The sequence below is a fragment of the Mustela lutreola genome, chromosome 12 (assembly GCF_030435805.1).
Source record: "Mustela lutreola isolate mMusLut2 chromosome 12, mMusLut2.pri, whole genome shotgun sequence".
Classification (NCBI taxonomy): domain Eukaryota; kingdom Metazoa; phylum Chordata; class Mammalia; order Carnivora; family Mustelidae; genus Mustela; species Mustela lutreola.
In genome coordinates, this window is record NC_081301.1 from 89,254,712 (window position 1) to 89,278,013 (window position 23,302).

The 23,302-nt window shown below is 38.5% G+C and overlaps 1 protein-coding gene and 1 long non-coding RNA gene across 4 annotated transcripts in view; one reads left to right on the top strand and one right to left on the bottom strand.

The window, feature by feature from the left end:
• Positions 1-575: 575 nt before the first annotated feature.
• LOC131812679 (uncharacterized) lies at positions 576-18,813 on the bottom strand. Its single transcript, XR_009346439.1, has 3 exons — positions 18,678-18,813; positions 13,590-13,705; positions 576-681 (listed from the first exon to the last, which is right to left on the bottom strand). It is a non-coding gene; the product is annotated as an uncharacterized LOC131812679 (long non-coding RNA).
• An 84-nt stretch (positions 18,814-18,897) lies between these two features.
• The window catches only part of PTAR1 (protein prenyltransferase alpha subunit repeat containing 1), a 50,785-nt gene continuing 46,380 nt past the window's right edge, over positions 18,898-23,302 (top strand). For 2 of the 3 annotated variants that reach the window (XM_059141271.1, XM_059141272.1), the window contains exon 1: positions 18,898-19,077. In XM_059141271.1, coding sequence (XP_058997254.1) covers positions 18,992-19,077 — 86 coding nt within the window. In that variant the 5' untranslated portion in view covers positions 18,898-18,991. The remainder of the gene's footprint in view (positions 19,078-23,302) is intronic. The other variant, XM_059141270.1, reaches the window with a different exon arrangement.

Consider the following 23,302-nt stretch of genomic DNA (forward strand, 5'->3'; position numbering starts at 1 on the left):
ATCTGTTTATTGATACATGAGCTATTTATATACTAAAAATATTGATTATGTGTCATATAAATTCCCAAGTCTTTTCCTTTGTTTTTCAAACTTAATGTAGTAATTATAGATCTATAATCTAGTCAGTCTTATTTATTTATGTTTTCTGTTTTGGGTGACATGATTAGAAAGACCTCCCAATCTGAGACCAGGTATGTCCACTCATTTTTTCTAAGGATGTAAGCCTTTTGATTTTATAGTAACTGTCAGACTTTATTTATGTATATAATTATATACTTAGCTAATGAAAATCTTTAAATACCAACAAGACAATTACTGGGGCAGTGCATTAAAATTGACAAGATAAATGAGGTCTTTCATGCAGGACACTGTCCTACTGATGGTGTTCTTCTCTCTCACATTTGCTCCCGATGGATGATATTATGCTCACTCACAGGTACTACATCCAAAGCAATAACCACCAAATCAAGATTTCAGGCCAACATGTAAAGAAATTCTCCCAGCCCATGAGAAGTAGGAGAAAAATCAGAATCAGGAAGAAAAAATTGAGGCCTAGGGCAAAAGTACTTATCAGGAAAGGTGAACGTTGTGTTGGTTCAATCATTCAGAAGCAAGGGGTCAGCTCCATTTCACTAATTTTCTGCTTGCTCTCGGCAAGTTCAAAGTGATTCTAGGTATAATCTGTCATGGCAAGAAACATGGATACTATTTAGAACTGAAATAAAGAACTGTGGGGGAGACTGAAGAAGGAAAATATTCGTGGCTTTTTCTCAAAATGTGTATTGGTACTGAAATCAGGAACAAAGGCTCTCATAACAGCTAAAGAGTATACACCTACTTAACAGTCACAATTACAATTCATAGACTGAAGGGAAGGGAAAGATGTTCAAGAATCATTTCCCTAAGTATGTCTTAAATATCCACTTTTTATATAAAGAGATTGGTACATTGCTGCTATTTAAAGAAAACCTATCCTCTATTTGAAATCAAAACCTGAAAATCAAAAATCAATTAGGCTTAATTTTCCAGAGACAAACCAATGAAGTTCTTAAAATATTCTTACACATTACTCTGAGGGGTTTCTTAGAAATTAATTTAAAAGTGAGAGAATTCAGGACACAGGTGTTTAGGGCTGTCTTATTGGTTTTTACTGAATTATTGACTTAGACTGGTTTAATCTTCCATGTGTTCTGTAAGGGGAGGCACACAGGACATTGTCACTGACTACTGAACGTTAACAGATACCTCAAATCAGTTGAAAAGGCTTGACCGAGCAAAGGTAGCTAGCAAGGGGCAGAATTAGAACTGGAAATCAGATTTTCAGATTTTTATTTTGGCATTGTTTCTACTCTGCTGCTCTTTTTACTATAAAGTCATTCCCTAGGATTTTATACTAAAGCTAAATGATAACAGATTTAAAACAATTTCAGTAGATTGCTAATATTTGAGTGCAAAGAAGATAAGGTTGAGGAAATGAGGAGAATCACAGAAGAAACAAGTTGTTATCATACTGTTTCATTTAATCAGTATGGCTTTGAGCTAAAAAGAGAAGAGGAGGGCCCCTGTAAAAAACCGATGTGTGACATCCAAAATCCTAGAAATGGCTATCCCAGACTAAAAAAACTGACTTCTAACCATTTTGTTAGACGAAGGCATGCAGTGGATTGTGAAGCTCAACAGAAGAACATGGGCTCTGTCAAGAAGCTGACCTGGGTTCAGGTTCGGCTCTGCCACGAACTCATTGTGTGGCTTTGGGTTAAGCTACTTGGCTAAGCCATACTTTTCTCATTCAGATAATGGAGAAATATAAAGCAGCCACTTCATATGGTTGCCAAGATTAAATGTAGTAATATATGTAAAGCATTTAGCACAGTGCTAGGTACAAGGTAAACACAGTAGCAATCCCTTGCTGTGGTTGTCATAATAAGGAGCACAGATAGTTCTAAGAGGCTGCTTCATGGTGGCCCAGGAAAGACCCAGTTCTAGAACCTGGAATCTTTCTTATATCTACTCCCTTGATCTTGGATCAGAGAGTAAAACCTTAAGGTTCTATCCATGGTGATCACAGAATTCAGAGGCAGAGTGAGGTCTGACTCAGATATGCTGTGTAATCTTGAAGCAGCAATTTCATTTCTTTGGGTTTCATTCCTTACATGTGAGTTGAAGTTACCAGTAAGATTTCAGCAAGCAGTTTTGAGGACTAAATAAAATAGATGGGTTAGAGATGGTATTTTTGCATAAAAGCCTGTGTAGACTCAAAAACCCCACACGACATGAGTTATAATTACTCATCACACCGCCTGCAGAGGTGGAAGTGGTATTACGACCAGCAGAGGCCCCTCTTCTTATTTTCCAAACAGCTACTGCCTCTTCCCAGGGCAATTGAAGGCTTCCCTATTTTGACCAAATCATGTTTGTTCACTGGACATAATTACTTGGGATTCTGAAATGTCATGGTGGCTCTGGCTTTATGCACTAACCAGACCATTAACAGCTACGAAGCTAAGCACCAGTTCACAATCCATGAACGCCTCAAGGTTATAAGATCCACTTCTCAACCCTCTTTGCAATCCTGGCACAGTCTAATGTTGGGAATTAAGTCCAGAAATGGTAGGTTGCGTCAGGCTACAGGAAGCCTTCAGTCATGAGCAAGAATCTGGATTTCTCTTAAGTGGGTGATGAAGTGTAACTGAAAGCTGTTAAGCATAGAATTGCCAGCCATTTTTGTGTACTAGAAAAATCACTTTGGAAGCTGTGTACAGGTTAGCAGGAGGCTTGGCCTGGAGGTATGACCTGTGTAATCATCATCAAGAAAAGGGGAAATATGCTAAGAATTCTGCCCAATACAGAAGGCAAGTATTGAAAATAACTTTTCAAATGTTTCCATCAATATCCTTGACATTTCAATGTAATCATGTTCAATTATATAATACCTAAACATTATTGAAATATTAGAGAACACAGAGAAAAGGCAAAAAACTAATTATCTACCCTACACTACCCAGAAATATTTTGGAGTACATGAATCTTTTCAGACGTTTAATGTGTATTGTACGTTTGGAGAGAGAAAAGAGGGAGGAGGAAAAACCTGACATTAAAATACATAAAAACATGGGGCGCCTGTGTGGCTCAGTGGGTTAAGCCTCTGCCTTTGCCTCAGGTCATGATCTCAGGGTTCTGGGATCGAGATCCCCATTGGGCTCTCTGCTCAGCTGGGAGTTTGCTCCCCTGCCCCTGCCTGCATACCTGCCTACTTGTGATCTCTGTCAAATAAATAATCTTTAAAAAAAAAAAAGATGTAAAAACACTATAATATATCAGGAAGAAAAGCCAGAAATGAAGGTGATATATATGAGGAATCATTCTTATAGGAGGAGGGTATCAACAGTCTAAAATTGATACTTATAGGGAATAAGCCTGACGATGGAAGTGGAGTATATAGTAGCCTTTGTTTTTGTTTGCTTTGTGTGCTTTTATATATATTTTTTCTGGCTTTATTGAGACACAATTCACATATAATATTGGGTAAGTTTGAGGTATACAATATAATTATTTGTATATATCATAAAATGATTACTATGATAAAGTTAACATCTTCATTACCTTATATAGTTACAATTTGTGTGGGTGTGTGTGTGTGTAATGACTTTTAAAATCTACTCTCAAATTTAACTATAGTCACCATGCATGCTTTGTGTTACCTCTCCAGAACTTACGTATCTTAGAACTGAAAGTCTATACCCTTTGGCTGCCTTCACCCATTTCCCCCACTCCTAGCAACCACCAATCTATTCTGTTTCTAGGATGTTCCATATATATATATATGCCATATTTTATTCATTCATCCGTCAGTGGACATTTAGGTTGTTTCCATGTTTTGACTATTGTAAATAATGCTGCAATAAACATAGGGGTACAGATGTCTCTTTGAGAAAGTGGTTTCACTTCCTTTGGATATATACTCAGAAATGGAATTGCTGGGTCATATAGGAGTTTTATTTTGAATTTTTGGAGGAACCTCCATCCTGTTTTCATAGTGGCTGTACAAATTTACCTTCCAACAACAGTGTGCAAGAGTCCCCTTTTCTTTACATCCTCTTCACACTTATGTCGTCTTTTTAATCACAGCCTTTCTAATAGATGAGAGTGATATCTCTTTGTGGTTTTGATTTGCATTTCCCTATTAGTGAAGCTCAGTACCTTTTCATGCACCCACTGAATATCTTCTTTTGGAAAAATATCTATTCAGGCCCTTTGCCCATTTTAAAAATTGTTTTGTTTTGCTATTATATTGTATGAATTCCTTATATATTTTAGATATTAATCCCTTATCCAATTTGTGGTCTACAAATATCTTGTCCCGTTCTGTAAGTCGTCTTTTCATTGTGTTCATTGTTGCCTTTTTAGTCCTACTAGTTCATTTTTGCTTTTGTTACTTGTGCTTTGGGCGTCATACTGAGAAAAAGCATTGCCAAGACCAATGTCAATGAGCTTTTTTCCTATATTTTCTTCTAGAAGTTAAAAAAAATAAAGCCCACAGGAAAAAAAAACATGATTAGTAATTCCGTAGACTACAAAAGGGCTCATTACAGGTTGTTTTCAGTTCTCCCACAGTATATTTAAGATGTTTTCCATCATGTAAAAGCTAAGTTAAGTACAACCTTTTCAGAGATATTCTATTACATAAAGCAAGATATTCTAGAATGTGTACAGCTTTTGTTGTTGTTGTTTTTAAAATGCAACGTTTAAAATGCAAATGTTTTTAAAATGCAACGCTAGTTGCACCTGGGTGGCTCAGTGGGTTAAGCCTTTGCCTTCGGCTCAGGTCATGATCTCAGGGCCCTGGGATCGAGCCCTGCATCGGGCTCTCTGCTCATCAGGGAATCTGCTTCCTCCCTCTTCTCTTTCTCTGCTTGCCTCTCTGCCTACTTATGATCTCTGTCTGTCAAATAAATTAAAAAAACCTTTAAAAAATTTAAAAATAAATAAAATAAATAAATGCAACACTAAAAAGGTAATCTACCTTTTCCTGGCCATAGGGAGAACCATCCTTAGGCATACTATTCCTTAACCCCTCAGAATGGAGGGATATTCACAGATAATAAGAGCTTTATCAGTGTTGCAATATGGAGCCAAAAATGTAAGTCAAAATATTTAGCAATTCTGTGTTTGTATTCTTTACTAATACATATTGTTCCTATTAAGACTTCCCCTTTGCTAGGACTCTTCCAGACTGAAGACTGAGCTGCTTTTTCGTGCATGATTCTCCATATGGCATAAAGAACTATGTTCAAGGGGTAAAATTAAGCCATCTGTGGTGGTTCATATTCTTCTTTTAAACTGGTTCTTTTAATGGTACATCATTAGAATATGCAAACATATTTCACCTTCACTGGATTTCTTCATCATAACCAAAACTGTATGTAACCTGCATTGGATGCATAGTCCTTCTTATTTTTTACTTGTTGATGGATTTTGATGACCACATAGTCACTTCTCCTTCAAAAGCAAAATGCAAAAATAATAAGTAGCAAAATCATCAATTCTACATCTATCTCCTTCAACGTGAAAGCTGAAAATGCCATTGCAGACTTTTAAATGTTTTTTCATCCAAATGGTTTCTGTTAAGTCCTGGAAATGAACAATGAAAGATGGAATTATTAATTCCCCACTCATCACCAAAGTGATGAAGTTGTCACTGCTGAGAAATAATCAAGGGAACATAATGCATACAAGGCTATGACATTAAATAAAGCCACTCAGAGGACTAACATAAAGTAGATAGTCAATAAAAATACATGTTGAATGAATGAAACAATGAATGGATAAACACAAGAAGTTGAACTGAGGTTCCTGAATCTAGCATTTGATTTCCCTTATTCATGAGAAAAAGCGTTCGTTTTTTTTTTTTTTATTTGACATTGTAAAATGTTGGACTGTTATAGTAGATCTGCAAGACAATTATAAAAAATATAACATTCACATAATGGGAATATCAGAAAGGGAAGAAAGAGTGAAAGGAACAACAGAAGATAGGTTTGAAGTAATGATGGCCAAAATTTTTTCAAAATTAATGACAGCAAGCCACAGATCCAGGAGGCTCAGAGAACACTAAGCAAGATAAATTAAAAAAAAAAAAAATCTATATCTTGGTATATCATATTCAAACTGTAGAAAATCAAAGACAATGACTACGTCCTGAAAGAAGCCAGAGGACAAGGGCACCTGGGTGGCTCAGAGGTTAAATGTCTACCTTTGGCTCAGGCCATGATCCCAGCATCCTGGGATGGAGCCCCACATTAGGCTCCCTGCTCAGCAGGAAGCCTGCTTCTCCCTCTCCCACTCCCCCTGCTTGTGTTCTCTCTCTCTCTCGCTTTGTCTCTCTGTCAAATAAATAAATAAGAATCTTAAAAAAAAAAAAAAAAAAAGAATGAAAGAAAGAAAAAAACAAACAAAGAAGAAGCCCGAGGACAAGACCCACCCTACCTGTAGAGAAGCAAGGATATGAATTATATGAGACTACTCTTCAGAAACCATGCAAGAAAGATAAGAGTAGAGTGAAATATTTAGTGTTGGCGGAGGGTGAGGGAGGACGGGGACAACACCACCAATCTAGAATTCTGTGTTCAGTCAAAGTATCCTTCAAAAGTGAAAAAGTAGACTTTCTTAGATAAACATATATTGAGGGAATTTGTCAAGGTAAAAGAAGTTCTTCAGAGAGAAGAAAAATGACTCAGGTCAGAAATTCAGATCTACATAAAGTAGCAGACTTGGAAAAGTCATAAATGAGAGTAAAATCTTTTCTCTTTCTTATTAATTGATCTAACAGATTAACAGTTTGTTCAATAAAATAATAGCAACAGTATATTAGATGATTATTATGTTTAGGTAAGTGAAATGAATAACAGAAATGGTAAATGGGACAGGAGGAAAGAATTAGGAATACGCTGTTATAAGGTATTTGAAGCAATGTTTTGCAATGTTGAAGCAATGTTGTTTTATAAAAACAATTTGTCACAAGCAGACCTGCCATACAAGATATATTAAAGGGAGTCCTTTTAGGTTGAAAGGAAAAGACACTAGACAGTAACTCAAATCCACATGAAGAAATAAAGAGCAGCAGTAAAGACAACTGAATGTAAAAACAGTATAGGAAAATGTAAATTCAGTATAAATATATTTTAAATTTGGAACTCTTTTTTAAATATCTCCTATCTGACTTTAAAAAAAACTGCATAAAGGAATGATTATAATCAGTGTTGATGGGCATACAATATATAGAGATAAAATATCTATGATAGCAACAGCACAAAGAAGGAAGGAGGAGTGAAAATATATAAAAGCAAAGTTTTTGTACCCTACTATAATTGTTTTTACTTTGAATTATATTGTTATAAGGCAAGATTTTAATTTTAATCCCTAAGAAACTCAACAAAAATAAAACTCAAAACACAAATACACTAAAAAAAGATAGCTAATTAAAAGGCAAATCATATCTATTTAATACAAAAGAAGGCAATAATGGAGGAACAGGGGAATAAAAGGATGTAAGACATAGAAAAAAATATAAAAATGCAGATACAAATCATTCTTTATCAGTAATTACATTAATGTAAACTATTATCACCAACTAAAGGGTAGAGACTGGAAGAACGGATTTTATTTTAAAAAAACACAACCCAATTCTATACTGTCTATATACAAGACACACACTCTAGATTCAAAGACATAAATAACTTGAAAGGAAAAGGATGGGAAATGATACATGACACATGACACAAATGGTGTGGAAAAGAGAACTAGAGTGGCTATACTAATGTCAAGAAAAAACAGACTTTAAGACAAAATTTGTTACTAGAGACAAAGATATTTTACAATGATAAAAGGACTGACCCATCAAAAAGATATAACAATTATAAACATATATGCACCTATCAACAAAGCCCCAAAATACATGGGGCAAAAACTGAAAGAATTAAAAGAAAATGACAATAATAGTTGAAGAATTCAACATCCCATTTTATTTTTTTTAAAGATTTATTTTATAGAGAGAATGCATGTATATCAGGGAGGAGCAGAGGGAAAGGGAGACAGAATCTCAAGCATTCTCTAAGCTAAGCACAGAGTCTGGCACAGGGCTCAATCTCAGGACCCTGAGATTACCAGCTGAGCTGAAACCAAGAGCTGGATGCTTAACCGACTGCACCACCCTGGCATCCCCAACATCCCACTTTAAATAATTAAGAGAAGAACCAGAGGGGTGCCTGGCTGACTCAGTCAATGGAGCATGTGATTCATGAGCTTGGTGTTTTAAGTTTGAGACCCAGGTTGAGTGGAAAGACTATTTAAAAAATAAAATCTTAAAAAAATTTAAAAAGAATGACTAGAAAGAGGATCAACAAATAAACAAAACACTTGAATTAACACTACAAGTCAACTGGACCAATAGATACCTATAGAACACTCTACCTAACAGCCGCACAATACATATTTTTCTCAAGAATACAAGGAACATTCTCCATAATAGATCATTATATTACACCACAAAAGAGGTCTCAATAAAGTTAATAATATGAAAATCATATAAAGCATGTTCTCTGTAACAAGACATCAGTAACAGAATGTTACTGAATGTAATGAGATAAAGCATAAGTAGCAGAAACTAGAGAAGTCCACAAATATGAAGAAGTTAAACAACACACTCTTAAATAATCAACAGTTCAAAGAAAAGGGAAATTAGAAAATACCCTGAGATGAATGCTAAAAACTTAGGGGAAACAGTGCTTAGAGGAAAACACATAGCATAAATGCCAATATATTAAATATATTTATATATTATTAATTAATTATTAATTAATATATGTTAATTATATAAAAAAGCTCATCAATAACCTAAACTTACATGTTAAGAAATTATAAAAAGTGGAGAAATTTAAATCAAAATAACCAGAAGGAAGTAAAGATTAGAGCAGAAATAGGTAAAATAACAGCAAAACAATACACAGATTCCCATTCATTTGTCTATTGTCTATGGCTACTTTCAAGCTACAACAATAGTGCTTAATAACTGGAACAAAGACCTTACAGCTTCACAAAGTCTAAAATACATCCTATTTAGCACTTTAAAAAGAAGTTTGGAAGACTTCTGGTTTCAGTTCCAACAAAAGAGCTTGGAAGTCATCACTCCCATCTTTACAACAAGATGGAAGATGAACAAATTGAAACCAAATGCCTTTTCTTAGACCCATCAGAGAATTAAGATCACAGGGCAGACTGTCACCCAGAAATCTGATAGACCGTCAAACACAGAGAAGCACAGCTGAGATCAGCTTACCTGGAGCAAAAGATGCTGGAGTCTTAATCTGCTATGAATACTTCAGTGATAAACTTGACAAATGGTTGGGAAGCTAAGTGTGACTAAGAAACTCCTTGAGGACCCAATCTTAGGAGAACCCAAATGAATTTTACCTCAAGGAACCCTACCAAATTCTCATGATAATGACCCCCAAAATACCTGCTCATTTTAGTCACAGGGAGGGGTTAAGTAACCATTTTTAGTTTTATTTATTTATTTTTAAAAGATTATTTATTTATTTATTTGACAGAGAGACATCACAAGTAGGCAGAGAGAGAGAAAGGAGGAAGCAGGCTCCCTGCTGAGCAGAGAGCCCGATGCGGGACTCGATCCCAGGACCCTGAGATCATGACCTGAGCCAAAGGCAGCGGCTTAACCCACTGAGCCACCCAGGCGCCCAGTAACCATTTTTAAATATACCCAAAGCATTCTCTGTAGTAAAGCCCAGTGCTCCAGGTAAAATGATGTTACTAGACCCTTGTATCACCTAGGAAAGGGCAGTTAGCCAACTCCAGCCCCTCTCCCATTTAACCTAACAGGAAAAACGCAAAAACCTAAGGAGTACTTCTGAAACTTACACCCCAAGGACTCTGGTCCACTAAATGCCTGAGGATCATTCATAGAATTATGAAATAATTCCTCTCCCATGACAGCTTAGCACTACATCAACAGGACTCCAGTATGATAACAGTGGGTTATAAATGCAAGAGTGGGAAGACACAGATTCTATTTAAGAAGGAATTCTTAGGGAAACCTAAGACACCAGGGGAGAAGAAATAAAAGTACACCTGAGGAAACTGAATCCTTGGCAACTACAGCCGTAACATGACATACAGCCCAGCTCCTAACCATATTAACATAAAATCTCTCACTTAAGGCCTATTTCCCTCTGTTTCAATTATCCCTAGACCATGTCCAGTTTTCAGTAAAAGATTACATGGCATGCTAAAAAAAAAAAAGAAAATAAACAAACAAAAACACCCCACAGAATCTGAAGTGAAAACCTAACACCAGAACCTGATTTGGTAGGGGATGAGGAAAATGTTGTGGATCACACAGTGGTGATGGCTGTACCTTGTAACTATATTAACTTTCTGGTATTTGTCAAAAAAAAAAAAAAAATCTGGTATCTGTTAAAAATGGTTTTTAGAAAAGCTTTACATATTTATAACTTTTTCCAAAAGTCTTTTCTTTTCAAAAGTCCATCCATACCCACACAATTTGTGAAAATAACATAATAGAATAAAATAAATCTATTGAAATTACAACAATTGAATGGTAAATTTTAAGAGTTATGATTTTCTTTTGCTACCCATAACATTAACAGTAAAAGAGCAAACATATTTTCTTCTCTCCATTCAATAAATATATATTTAATGTCTGCTTCATGTAAGTAATTGTACTATGTTGTTCGGATATGAAGTTGACAATCCCATAAAACAAGGCAATATAGAAAAGCAAAGACTACACAAAGTACAATGGAGTTGAGTTTAAGAATATAGGAGAGCATTTCTGGCTGGGTGATCAAAGAAAGCTTCATAGCAGAAGCAGCACTTTAACTGGGCCTTTAATCATTTAAAAAATGTTGAAGGGCTTATTATGGTCGGGTAATATGCCAGGTGCTAGGAAAATAAATTTAAAAATAAAATGGATTCTCTCACTGATGTGTATGTACAAATAAGTGTGCTAATTTTCATATGTATGGATAACTAAACCAAGTATAAAGTAAGGAAAGCATTCTTGAAGAATGAGTGGATGTCATCAAAGAACCATAAACCCCTTTAATGGTTCCTTGTGACCTTTCAGAGAAATTTCAACCGCAAAAATATGGCCTTAAGGGGTGCCTGGGTGGCTCAGCGGGTTAAGCCTCTGCCTTTGGCTCAGGTCATGATCTCAGGGTCCTGGGATCCAGCCCTGCATCAGGCTCTCTGCTCAGCGGGGAGCCTGCTTTCCCCACAACCCACCCCACCCCGCCTGCCTCTCTACGTACTTGTGATCTCTCTCTCTCTGTCAAATAAACAAATAAAATCTTTAAAAAATATATGGCCTCAAGTTTTCTCGTGAATAAGCCTCTGATTAAATTCCTACATGACTTCCTCCACCACTTTATTGCATCAGTACTCTGTGTCGGCTATTCCATCCTCTCCTACTCTCCCCATCCTTCTATTCATTCATTTAAGTACTGATGGAGAGCCCCACTATATGCAAGGTAAGGTACAGGGGTACTGCACCACACAGGATAAACAGGATTCTAGCCCTTGTGAAGTTGATATTCTGTAGGATAAAGATACTGAATCAGTAAGACAACCGTTAATTACATCTGAGATATGCAACAAGAAAAAAAAATACAAGAGTCTATGAATATACAATGATAGTCTTAGTCTTTCTTTCCTCTGAGGTATTTGACTTCATGATTAGTGAGTAGTAAATGTTCTACAGTCTTTGGTAAAAACATATATGACAGAGAATGGAAAATAAACCCTTAAAACATTCAGGGGACTGCTATCATAATGAAGTTGATAAGATTTCAGCCATCTGGGGGCACATCACAAAATTTTTTTCACCAAAGTGAAGGCCAAGTTGTTTCACGTTGTACACTCCACCGCTGAGAAAGAGACATATGGGTCACTTTGGATTCAGGAGGCAATAAATCCTCTATTTGAATGTTCTAGTTTGAGTAATTTACTGAGTAACCCATAGTTTTTAATGGGGCCCAGAGCTTCCAGGCAAGCTGATCTTGGGCCACATGACCAAGAAGACCCAATGGTAGGGGGAAAAACCATGGCAATACCCTTAGAGTTTAGGGGGGAAAGCCTATTCCTCTTCCACTGATAAAGATTACCCTTTTGAGAAATAGTTCTAGGCTTGCTGCTGGGCTCTCAAGACTAAACACCTGACCCATGGGATCCCAGACAGCCATGCAACATGAGCTGTTGTGATGAACTGCACAGTGTAGTGCAATAAAAACACAAAGGATATAGAAAGGGAGAAAAACTGGAGCTACGCAATCATGCTCATAGATGACATTCTGGTAACAGCAAGATTGAAATCACTTTACTAACACTGTCAGGTCAGTAAAAGTTACTAGTTTGCCTTCCTTCAATTCCTGATACATGCCATGTAGGCTCCTTTCTTAGAACCTTCACACACATTGTTTCCACTGCTGGTGAGGCTCTTTTCCAGCTTTTCTTAGGGCTGGTTCCTTCTCATCTTTCATGTCTCAGCTTAAATGTCACCACCCACAACGGACTTCCCGACCACCCTGTCTAAAGCTCTGCCCTTACCTCCACACTGTTATCGTCTATCACGGTACTTTCCTTTTCCTTTCTGTGCCATGTGTTACAATCTGCTGCTACATATTGTCTGTTTATTTGAATACTGTGTATCTCTTCCATCACACTGTAAGTCCCACAAGAAGGCAAGAATGATATCTGCATTCTTCACCATTGTATATCCTACAGTTGGCACAATGTCTTATACACTGTAACACTAAAGTTCATGGAATAAATTAGTACAACGCTTGGACTCTCATCTTCTCAAGAGCGGTATTTGGCCTTCTTCTATAAACCCAGTATTCCATCTTTCACACTATCCTTTTTGTACACTGATGGTGATTTGGGAGACCTACCATAGAAATTAAAGTGCTTAAAGTCAGGACAAATTGGGGATTTTCTTAAAACTTAGACTATGGGAATCTACTTCTCTATAAATGTTGTACTGTAAGTTAGAGCATAATTCAATATTTAACAAAGAAGGCTCAGCATTTCCTATGGGTGATTTTGACCTAACATTAATTTTGATGAGTCCCACCACTGCCTTAAAACATGCAAACAGGACAAAAAGGAGAAATAATGTAAATTTTTGTGATAAAATTTCTGAGCTGAAAAATTAACTAAAGTAAAATGAAAGAAAGGGAGGTACAGCTTTGTCTTACTTTTAGGCAATTACTGAAGAAGTCTCAGACTCAACCTCTTCTGTAGTCAAAATGAAACTTTTCTAACTTTCTAAATGTTTAGTTATGATTTTTTAACCTAACTCTATGGTTTTTATTGTTAAAATATTTATATTAAGATATAAATAAAATGTAAAGCAGAAAAGAGCCCTAAGAATGTATTCATAATTGGGAACTTCTTTCATTTCATCATCCAATGGAAGGCATATTACCAAGAAAATTCCTACAACAATTTGACATCTTCAATACATGAGAAACATTCATGGCAGCATGGAAGCATACCTATCTCCCCAGCTGTTTCCACATGGAGTTCCATGACTGGCTCTTTTTCTCTGTGTTTCTCTCAGACGTTTTCTTCTGTTCTTTTCTGAAGATTACATCATAGGTCTTTTGGGCCTCTGTGGTAGGAAGGAAGAAGAGGGCAAAGCAAAAGGATGACATTTTCAAACGATCAAATGTCAAGAAAAATATCACTTACTCAGCAACAAAAACCTTATTATGCAACTAGTACCCTTCTGTATCCTCAGGGATTCTAACATCAGCGTTAACTGGTCATTTAAAGTCATCTTCATGATTAGCATCTTGATAACAATTATCAAACTTGTCAGATTAAAAAAAATCACTTTTTAACTAGGAGACTACAATCGCAGTATAATTTTCTTTAAACTGTTTTAGATTTTCATATTGATAGTATGCAGTTAGTCTTGGTTTACTATTGTTTTACTCATTACTCATAATGAGTCTTTCTTTATCCACAGAAGTCATAATTTATATAGTGCTTCATAGTTTAAAGATGAGATCATATGCATCTTCTCCTGTTTATCTCAACAATTAGAATAATGAAGGGCTAGCAATAACAATTAAGTGTAAGAATAGATGGCATTTGTATTCATGGTTTTGTAACTTTTAAAAAAGTAGTACTTGATTGTCTATGAAGTTTTGTTTTGGGGAAAAATAAACCCATACAGTAAGGTAAAGGGTATACCAAAACTCTCCTAAGTTTAATGCACATGTTATTTAAAATTCATTTCTTAATTTCTATTCCATTTTTTGAAGTGGTATTTAATATAATAAAAACTTTAAAAATGATTACTACTTCTGTGAACTTTTAAGAATTCATAAAAACACATTGGTAGTGTAGCTTTTTGACAAGCATTATTTCTCTGCTATTTGTTAATAAGTTCTTGGATTTTAAATTTTATGATAGTGATAAAATTGAAGTTTGGCATATTATAACTATATAGTTACAATGGTAATATTATGAAGCATTTAAAATTGAACACTTTTTCTTAGTGGAAAGAAGTTTATTGTTTTTGTAATAATAGCTAATACTATTTACACTCTATTTTATGTAACATTACCATGGGAAATGGACTTCAAATAAATGGAGTAAATAAACAACACATCATAGTGATCTAAGTAGAATAACAGAATGTAATTGGAAACATTGTAAGTTTCTCCATGGTTCTTCACAAAAGTAATTACTAGGTTTGTCATTAAAATCACCTTGGCAGCGCACCTGGGTGGCTCAGTGGGTTAAAGCCTCTGCCTTCAGTTCAGGTTATGATCCCAGGGTCCTGGGATCGAGCCCCACATCGGGCTCTCTGCTCAGCAGGGAGCCTGCTTCTTCCTCTATCTCTCTCTGCCTGCCTCTCTGCCTACTTGTGCTCTCTGTCAAATAAATAAATAAAATCTTAAAAAAAAATAATCTTGTCTTCTTTCCTAGCAAGGCCATCAGCATATATATTAGGTTTTTTGTTATAGAAAGTTTGGAATACCCAGAAGAACATATAGAATATATATAGGTCTTAATTATCTCTAGTAATTCTATCATACAGATACAACTATTAACATTTCATTTTATATCCTCCTGGTCTATTATATAGATGTATATGTGATTACATTGATATTACATATAATTTGTTTTATATATATAATTAGGGTTGTCTTGTATGCTGTTTTGGTATTTCTTTTTGTCATTACATATCTACCTTTTCCCCACCATCGAATAGTCGTCTATAATATGAAAAGCATGAGTGGGGAGGAAGGGGAGACTGTCGAAATATTTTCACAGATACATTAGAGGTCACTTAAAGTCACTTAAAAATCATACATCTCTGGGCGCCTGGGTGGCTCAGACCATTAAGCATCTGCCTTCAGCTCAGGCCATGATCCCAGGGTCCTGGGATTAAGTCCCACATCTGGCTCCCTGCTCAATGAAGAGCCTGCTTCTCCTTCTCCCTCTGCCTTCCCCTGCTTGTGCACTCTCTCTGCATAAATTAAATAAATAAAATCTTTTAAAAAATTCAATACATCTCTAAAAAATATAAGTATATATATTTGTTAGCTAACTAACAAATAGATCTTTGTTTTTATTAACATATACTTAAAAAATTCTTTTTAAATTATGAAAATTATAATTTGTTGTGTTAGAAAGTAAAATTCTCCTATAAATAAATCTCCCATTAAGAATTTGGTATATATTCTTCCAGTTTTAATGTGCTTTTAAGTGACTAAATAGTATTTCAACTTACAGATTTACTGTAATTTACTAAATTCCCAACATTGGGCACTTAAGCTATTTACAATATTTCATTATTTTGCAGATCCCTGAATGAAAATCTTTGATTCCTTCAACAAATCATGCTAAATTTATCATATCCTATTCTCATATACATATCATAATTAAGTCTCATGAATTTCAATACTGAACTTCTTTGAACCTACTTCCTTATCTGCAAATTTAGGGGGTTAGATCACAGTTCTAATATGCCCCAATTCTAAAAAATTTGAGTTGTAAACATAGTAGCTCCTTAATAATTGAGTAAAAACATTTGTGAACTCTTAGAAGAAACACGAGATATATAATTCATGTCTTTCAAATGAGTACAAAGGAGTATGTGCATTGAGGTATGTGTAGGTGGAAGGCATAAACAGAACCATACAGAGGAATTATCTTCTTTGATCACCAATTTTATTTCAGGATTGAAGGATAAAGTTTGGGGTTTTATCCCTGTAAATATATTTTAAGATTTTAAAATCTTACCAATTTTTAAGATAAAGTCTTTGAAAAAAATTGTATTTTTTTGTATGTTGCCCCTAGAAGTCAGGAGTTATTTGCTACCTTTATTAGGATAGGATGCAAGGCTTTAAACGAAGAGGAAGACTTATCATATGTAACCCAAACCATTTAAGAACTGACATCACATTCTTAAGAGTAACTAGGGTATTTGAAGTAAGGCTTGGCCTTGGACTCTAAACACACATTCACTCACTTCACTGCCTCATTTGAGAACTTGTCAAGAGCTTAAGGTTTTTTTGATTTTACTAATTCAAACCTGTCCCATCTTGCTTTTACACAATTTCATGAAACTTCTAGCTCATTTCTTTTAAAACCAGAAGGCTAATGTCCTGACAGCAGGTCTAACTTTTATCAACATACTGATGTTGGAAACAAAGGCAGAAGAAAAATTATTTAATTGTGACAATGCCTTGAAACAGGCAGAGTGACATTCCTCCGGGAACTCAATTGCCTTGATATTAATAGTTTGCTAAAGGCAAAGGCAATCCTAGGGGCACCTGGGTGGCTCAGTGGGTTTTGCCTCTGCCTTCAGCTCAGGTCATGGTCTCAGGGTTACTGGGATTGAGCCCCACACCAGGTGCTCTGCTCAGAGGGGAGACTGCTTCCCGCTTCCTCCTCTCTCTCTGCCTGCCTCTCTGCCTACTTGTGATCTCTGCCTCTGTCAAATAAATAAACAAAATCTTAAAAAAAAAAAAAAAAAAAAGGCAATCCTAGCCTGACAACCCCCCACCCCCCCACCCCAGGATACTCTACTTTAACATATAAAAATTCCTTTAGAAATTTCCTTTATCTCTTTTTTTTTTTTTAAAGATTTTATTTATTTATTTGACAGAGAGAAATCACAAGTAGATGGAGAGGCAGGCAGAGAGAGAGAGAGAGGGAAGCAGGCTCCCTGCCAAGCAGAGAGCCCGATGCGGGACTCGATCCCAGGACTCTGAGATCATGACCTGAGCCGAAGGCAGCGGCTTAACCCACTGAGCCACCCAGGCGCCCCAGAAATTTCCTTTATCTCTAAACCCCCAAAATACGTATTGGCAATCACCCTCCAAGCATATGGCCCACCAACATACATTTGAAGGGTCTCATGACGAAAGTTTTATTAGACAGTAATAAGCGACCATGTCCCAACAATAGCTAGCCCCAACAACATCCTGGAAACCTCGTTTCCAAGATTCCTTAGGGACTTAGGCTATCCCTAACCCCCTCTCAACTTGAATGTATGTAACAGGCCACTTCTCCTGGCCCCACTGCACCTCTTTCTGCCCATGGGTCCTGCCCCCGGGCTTTAATAGAATCGGCTCCGGAATTCTCCCTTGGCCATTGGCTTCAACCCCTAACGTTCTCTCCTCTATCAATACCCACGGGGAGTACTGTCCCCTGAATGTGGCTCACTCATAGTTCTCATTCGATGCTTTATGAATTTTGCAACAAGTGCATGGTTTTTACATCCACAATCACCAACCGTCCTTCAAACGCTCCACCTTATTTCGCATTAAACAGACCATGAACTTGCTTTTAAAAAGTGTTTAAAAGCTAGATCTCAAGGAGTAAAGAGAACTGAACCCAAAGCACCCAGATTTCTCTATCACAGAAGGGGGAAGGGACATCTGACAGAAGGCACTGCAAAATCCAAATGAACTGGGAAGCCAGCTTTTCTTACAACAAAACAAAACAAAACAAAAAAAAACAGTTGTAGCGAGGTTCACGGCTATCAAGAGCAAACTCTGTCAGGGTCTTGGATCTCTGCCTCCGAAACTGACCCGCAACCTTCAAAGCACATCAAGTGATGGACAAAGTGAAGTACGCTCACAGAAAATCCATTTAAAAATTTCTGTACGTCTCCCATAGCCTGGGAAACAACTTTTCTTTCCTTTCTCGTCTTCTTCTAATACATTAAGTTTTTTAAAAAAATTATTATTAATATGATTATTATTATTTTAAATGTCCGCCGAGAGACCGAAAGTGGCACGCGGGTACAGAGGAGGTCGCGGACACGGTCCCACTGGGCTCCCTCGCGGCCGGCGTCGGAGGGCCGCGCCATCCCTGCACCCGCGAAGAGGCTCTCCACACGCCCAGGGGCCCACCGCTCCGGAGGACCCGCACTTCAGTTAAACTTTCTGCAGAAGCCCCGGAAAGTCGGTTCCCACAACACGTGAGAGCGGCCGGCCGGGCCGGGGTGGGGGTGGGGGCTTCACGCCGACTCTGGCTCCGGAGGAGGGACTTTAGGACCCCTCCCTCTTCGGCCCCGAGTGAACCAGAAATTAGAATAAAATGTGTAAAACAGCGACCTCAAGTAACTTTGCAAAGGAATCTGCAGCATCTCCGCGGACGCTCAGAACCCCGGCTACCAGCGAAACGTCGGGGACCAACCAGTCCGCCTCAGCTCGGGAGGGAGGCGGGCGCCACGCCCCAGCCGCCGGCGCGTGACCCGGAAGTGCTCGGCGGCGGCGGCGGCGGCGGCGGCTGCGACGGCGGCGGGGGCGGGGGCGGGGGCGCGGCCAAACCGGCGCACACGCGCGCGCGCGCGCTCCCCCGCGGAACTCCCGCCGGCCGCCCGGCGCTCTCCCGGAGGCGCGCCCGAGCCGCCGCGGCCGCCGCCAACATGGCCGAGACGAGCGAAGAGGTGGCGGTGCTGGTGCAGCGGGTGGTCAAGGACATCACCAACGCCTTCAGGAGGAATCCGCACATGTGAGTCGCGCGCCGGAGGCGCCGCCGCCTCCGCCGGCTGCGGGGGTCGTCGGGGGGCGGGCAGGGGCGGGGCCGAGCCTGGAGCCGACCTCCGGGGGCACGTCCCGGCCCGCGCGCCCCTCTCGGGAGGGGACCGATCGAGGTCCCGGGCCCGACGGTCGTCGGCCGCCGCAGGGCCCGCTTTCCGCTACCGGAACGCGCCCGCGGGCGAGTCTCCAGAAGTGACCTCGGAAAATCACAACGGAGCGACTTTTTTCGCTCCCCTTCCCCGGGACTTCACATAACTCGAAGGACTTCACGCGTGTGTCCCCAGCCTACATTCGTGTAAGGTACACGGGCACGCACGTTGTGGTCCTGCAGATGCTTTGTAAACACAACTCTTGGGAGGTTCATCCCGGACCGGTAGTGGGGAGGGGGGGTGTCACCGATCATCTTTCCTTCAGTGAGTGGGCCAGTTTGCTCGCTGGAGCTAGTTTGAGGCTGCTTTTGACTCTCGCCCCACATGTCCCAAGATCGTGGAGGGACTCCGACGGAACAGTGTGCCTTGATGGTGAACAGAGCATTCACAGCAGTGTGGCCTCTGTAGGCACAGGATGCGACGGGTGGAAAGCCCAGGCAACCTTGACACTTTTTAGCATTAGCTGATTCATAGTTACGGGGAACATTTTAATTCTTTTCGTATCCAGATGCTGCCGCCCTCTCTAAGTAGGACACCACAGGACTGACACGCGTCTCGCTCCCTCCTTCCTTTGCATGGTACTAGGAGTACTCCGGGAAGATCCCAGAAGAGACTGTATTCTTTTTGACACTTTTGCCTTCGTGTAACGAGTGAAAAAGGAAGCTATTAAAAGGAATGTCTACAGTATACAAAAGAGGAGGGAGAAGCAAGAATGTTTAATTTCCCTTCCTCTTTTTTCTCCCCGCTCACGGCAAAAGAAAGATACATGGAATCCAGTTTTACATTATTTTCACTTTCTCTAATTGTTCGTGAAGGTTTTCTTTTTAATATTCTATTTTTTAAATGGGAACACATGAATTATGCTTTTTGATGCATTTTAAACCGTAGGTACCAACCTTACATCTAAATGAAGGGTTCTATTCCTTCAAAGCAGTGCCTATAAAAATTAAGATGTCTTGCTCCCTGCGGTACACAATTGGAGACTTGTAATAGTGCCTCATTAAAAACAAAACGCTGCTAGCCTCGAAACACACCTGCCTCTGAGAGCATCCTCATCTTTTCCCCTTGTCACTGCTGCCTTTTTTTAAATGAGCGTTTGGAATGTTTTCTTGGCAGTAACCATAGTGGGTACTGGGTCTTGTAAAGAATGCTTTGATGCCTTGTATATCAGTCTTTCAGTCCCTTTTCGAGAATGAGAGCTTCAGTGTAAGTAAGAGACAACCTCAAAAAAAGTTTGTTTAAGGGAATGGCCTATTTTCTCATCACTGATGTTGTTTTTCTTGAAATTGTAGCAGGGATTAGAAGCCTAATAAATACAGCGATCACAGTTTCTCTTCTTTAAGGTAGATTGAAAAAGCGCATCAGAGGCGCCTGGGTGGCTCAGTCTGTTAAGTATCTGACTCTTGGTTTCAGCTCAGGTCATGATCTCAGGGACCTGAGATGGAACCCTGCTCCTGCATCAGGCTCCCTGCTCAGCGGGCAGTCGGCTTCCTCCTCTCCCTTACCCCCCCTTTTCTCTTTCTCAAATAAATAAATCTTTTTTAAAAACCAGTGTTTTATATTTGAAGAAACAAATTGAGTGTTCACTGGTGTGGGGGGTTAGAGCACAGTTTGGAATACATCTCAGTTTTTCTGGATCACTCATAAAGGACTTTAATGCCCCAATCATTTTTTTTTTAAAGATTTTATTTATTTATTTGACAGACAGAGATCACAAGTAGGCAGAGAGGCAGGCAGAGAGAGAGGGAAGCAGGCTTCCTGCGGAGCAGGGAGCCCGATGTGGGGCTTGATCCCAGGACCCTGAGATCATGACCCGAGCCGAAGGCAGCAGCCCAAACCACTGAGCCACCCAGGCGCCCCCCCAATCATATTTTTCATGGTGAAAGCTCACATGCTCTCTATCAGTGCATAATTTAATATTACTAATAAGCATTTGGGTCATTCAAAGATTTAAAAGGTTGAAATAAGTTGAGCATTTGAAAGTTGAAATGATACATAATACAGGTGCAAAGAATTTAAGTAGCTTAACTAACTCATTGTTTAATATTAATTTTCAGCGCTTTTGTGGTATATATTTTGTATAATAATGATATCTTCAATAATATTACTATGTGGCATCTTTAAAAATGTCTTATGGTTTGGAATTTGTTTTGTTTTGTTTTGTTTTTTGATTGCCTGTACTTCTTCCCCTAATCTAGCCCTCTTACTTCCAAAATAAATAGGCTGTATTTCTGGTTAAAAGAAAAAAAGAAGACATTGTTTATCTCAATAGTTAGTTACCTAATTATACTTTTCAGTATTATAGGAAAAAGTTTTTCATTCTTTTAGTTTTCCTTTTTTCTTCACACACAAGATAGATTGTAATTTTATTAGACATCATCTACTCCATTAAACATATTGACTTTGTTTCTGTAAAAATGCCTACCCAGGAGGAGTCGAACATACATTGGTTAAGATGTGGATTTTATTACTGGTAGATGTGGATAGGTTACCCTCTGTCAACTTCATTCTCCTTTTGATCTAGTGAGGTTGATGAGAATGCAGGAAAATCACCTTGCCCAATGTCTGGCCCTTAGCTGCCACTAGCTAAATGTTAGATTTAACCTGAATTTCTGTATTCCTCAGAAAACCATATTAGCCAACTGCATGGTGAATGTGAAATACTTTATAAGTTGAAAAATACCATACGAATTTTTGTACGGTTGACTCTTGGAGAATACCATTGGAAAAAGCGCTGAAGTCTTGACCCAGGGACTAGCAGTAGCTTACTAAATAGGCCTATGCTGATGTGGAAGAGAGCTGTTTATGGTGTAATTAGGGTCATATCAAAAGTCTCTTGCCCACCAAGTTATTTTTTTATTACTGTTTAAAATATTAATTGAACTCTGACTGTTGATGAGATGTTATAGGTACTGTCCTCACAGTGTAGAATGGGAAGTATTCTTATACTCAAGGCACAGAAGTATCTGTGGTGGTGGCATTGTCCTGTCTGTGCTGTTTAGTATGCTTGCGTACTTGAAATGTGGCTAATGTGAATGGGGAACTGAATTTTAAATTTTATTTAATGTTAATTAACTTATACATAGTGCCCATATGTGCCTAGTGACTACTGTATTGCACAGTGTAGCTCTGGATGGAGACACAAGACCCACCTGCATGCACAGTGAATTAACCTTGCAAGGCAGCTGGTGATAAAGGTTGGACTGAGCAAGTGCTGGGAGAGTGTACTAGGTGTAGGAGGAAGGCTTTTTGTGCCTAGGCCAGGGCCCTTAAGGGAGGCGGGTTTGAGCTGAACATTGAAGGCTGGGTAGGATTTACAGTCTCAGAGACAGAGCCAAGGACCTCCACACGAAACTGTGAATTAACCCAAAGTAGCAAAATGTGATTGAGAAGATAATAGTAGAGTCAGGTTATGGAAGTCCTTGACTATGTGGCTTAATTTCTTTCATTCCATGTATGCATTCAGCAAAAGAGCACCTGTATTTGACAGATACAATTCTAGACCCTGGATGTGCAGGTCTAGGAGTGGGACGCACCTATCACACATCGTCCTTGGCCCAGTAGGACAAACCAACGCACAGAATATGAAAGGAGCCTGAAAGAATTAGAAGGATACTTGGAAGGAATAATAACAGAGGGGCCTAACTTAAATGAGAACCTCAAAATAAATCTTTTAAGGAAATAGCAACTAAATTGGGACATCAGGGATGGATGAGTTGGCTAAGAGAAAACAGCCTTCCCAGGCAGTGACTAGGCCCCGGTAACTTTGGATAACTTTAGAGTAAGGGAGTAGTAAGGAAAAGCACATCTTTAAATTGAATTTGAAGAGTAGGAAACCACAAGTCTGAATTGTCTTCTTACACTTAATTTTTTATCTATGTATTTAAATAATAGCATAGTTGTAAAAATTTGGATTTGGAATCTGGCAGTCCTGGATTTGAATCTTAGCTTATCAATCAGTAACTGGTAGACTTAGACAAGACTCTTTCTTCATCTATAAAAGGGGTTAAAATTCCTACCTTAAATTCCTTGTGTGAAATAAATGAA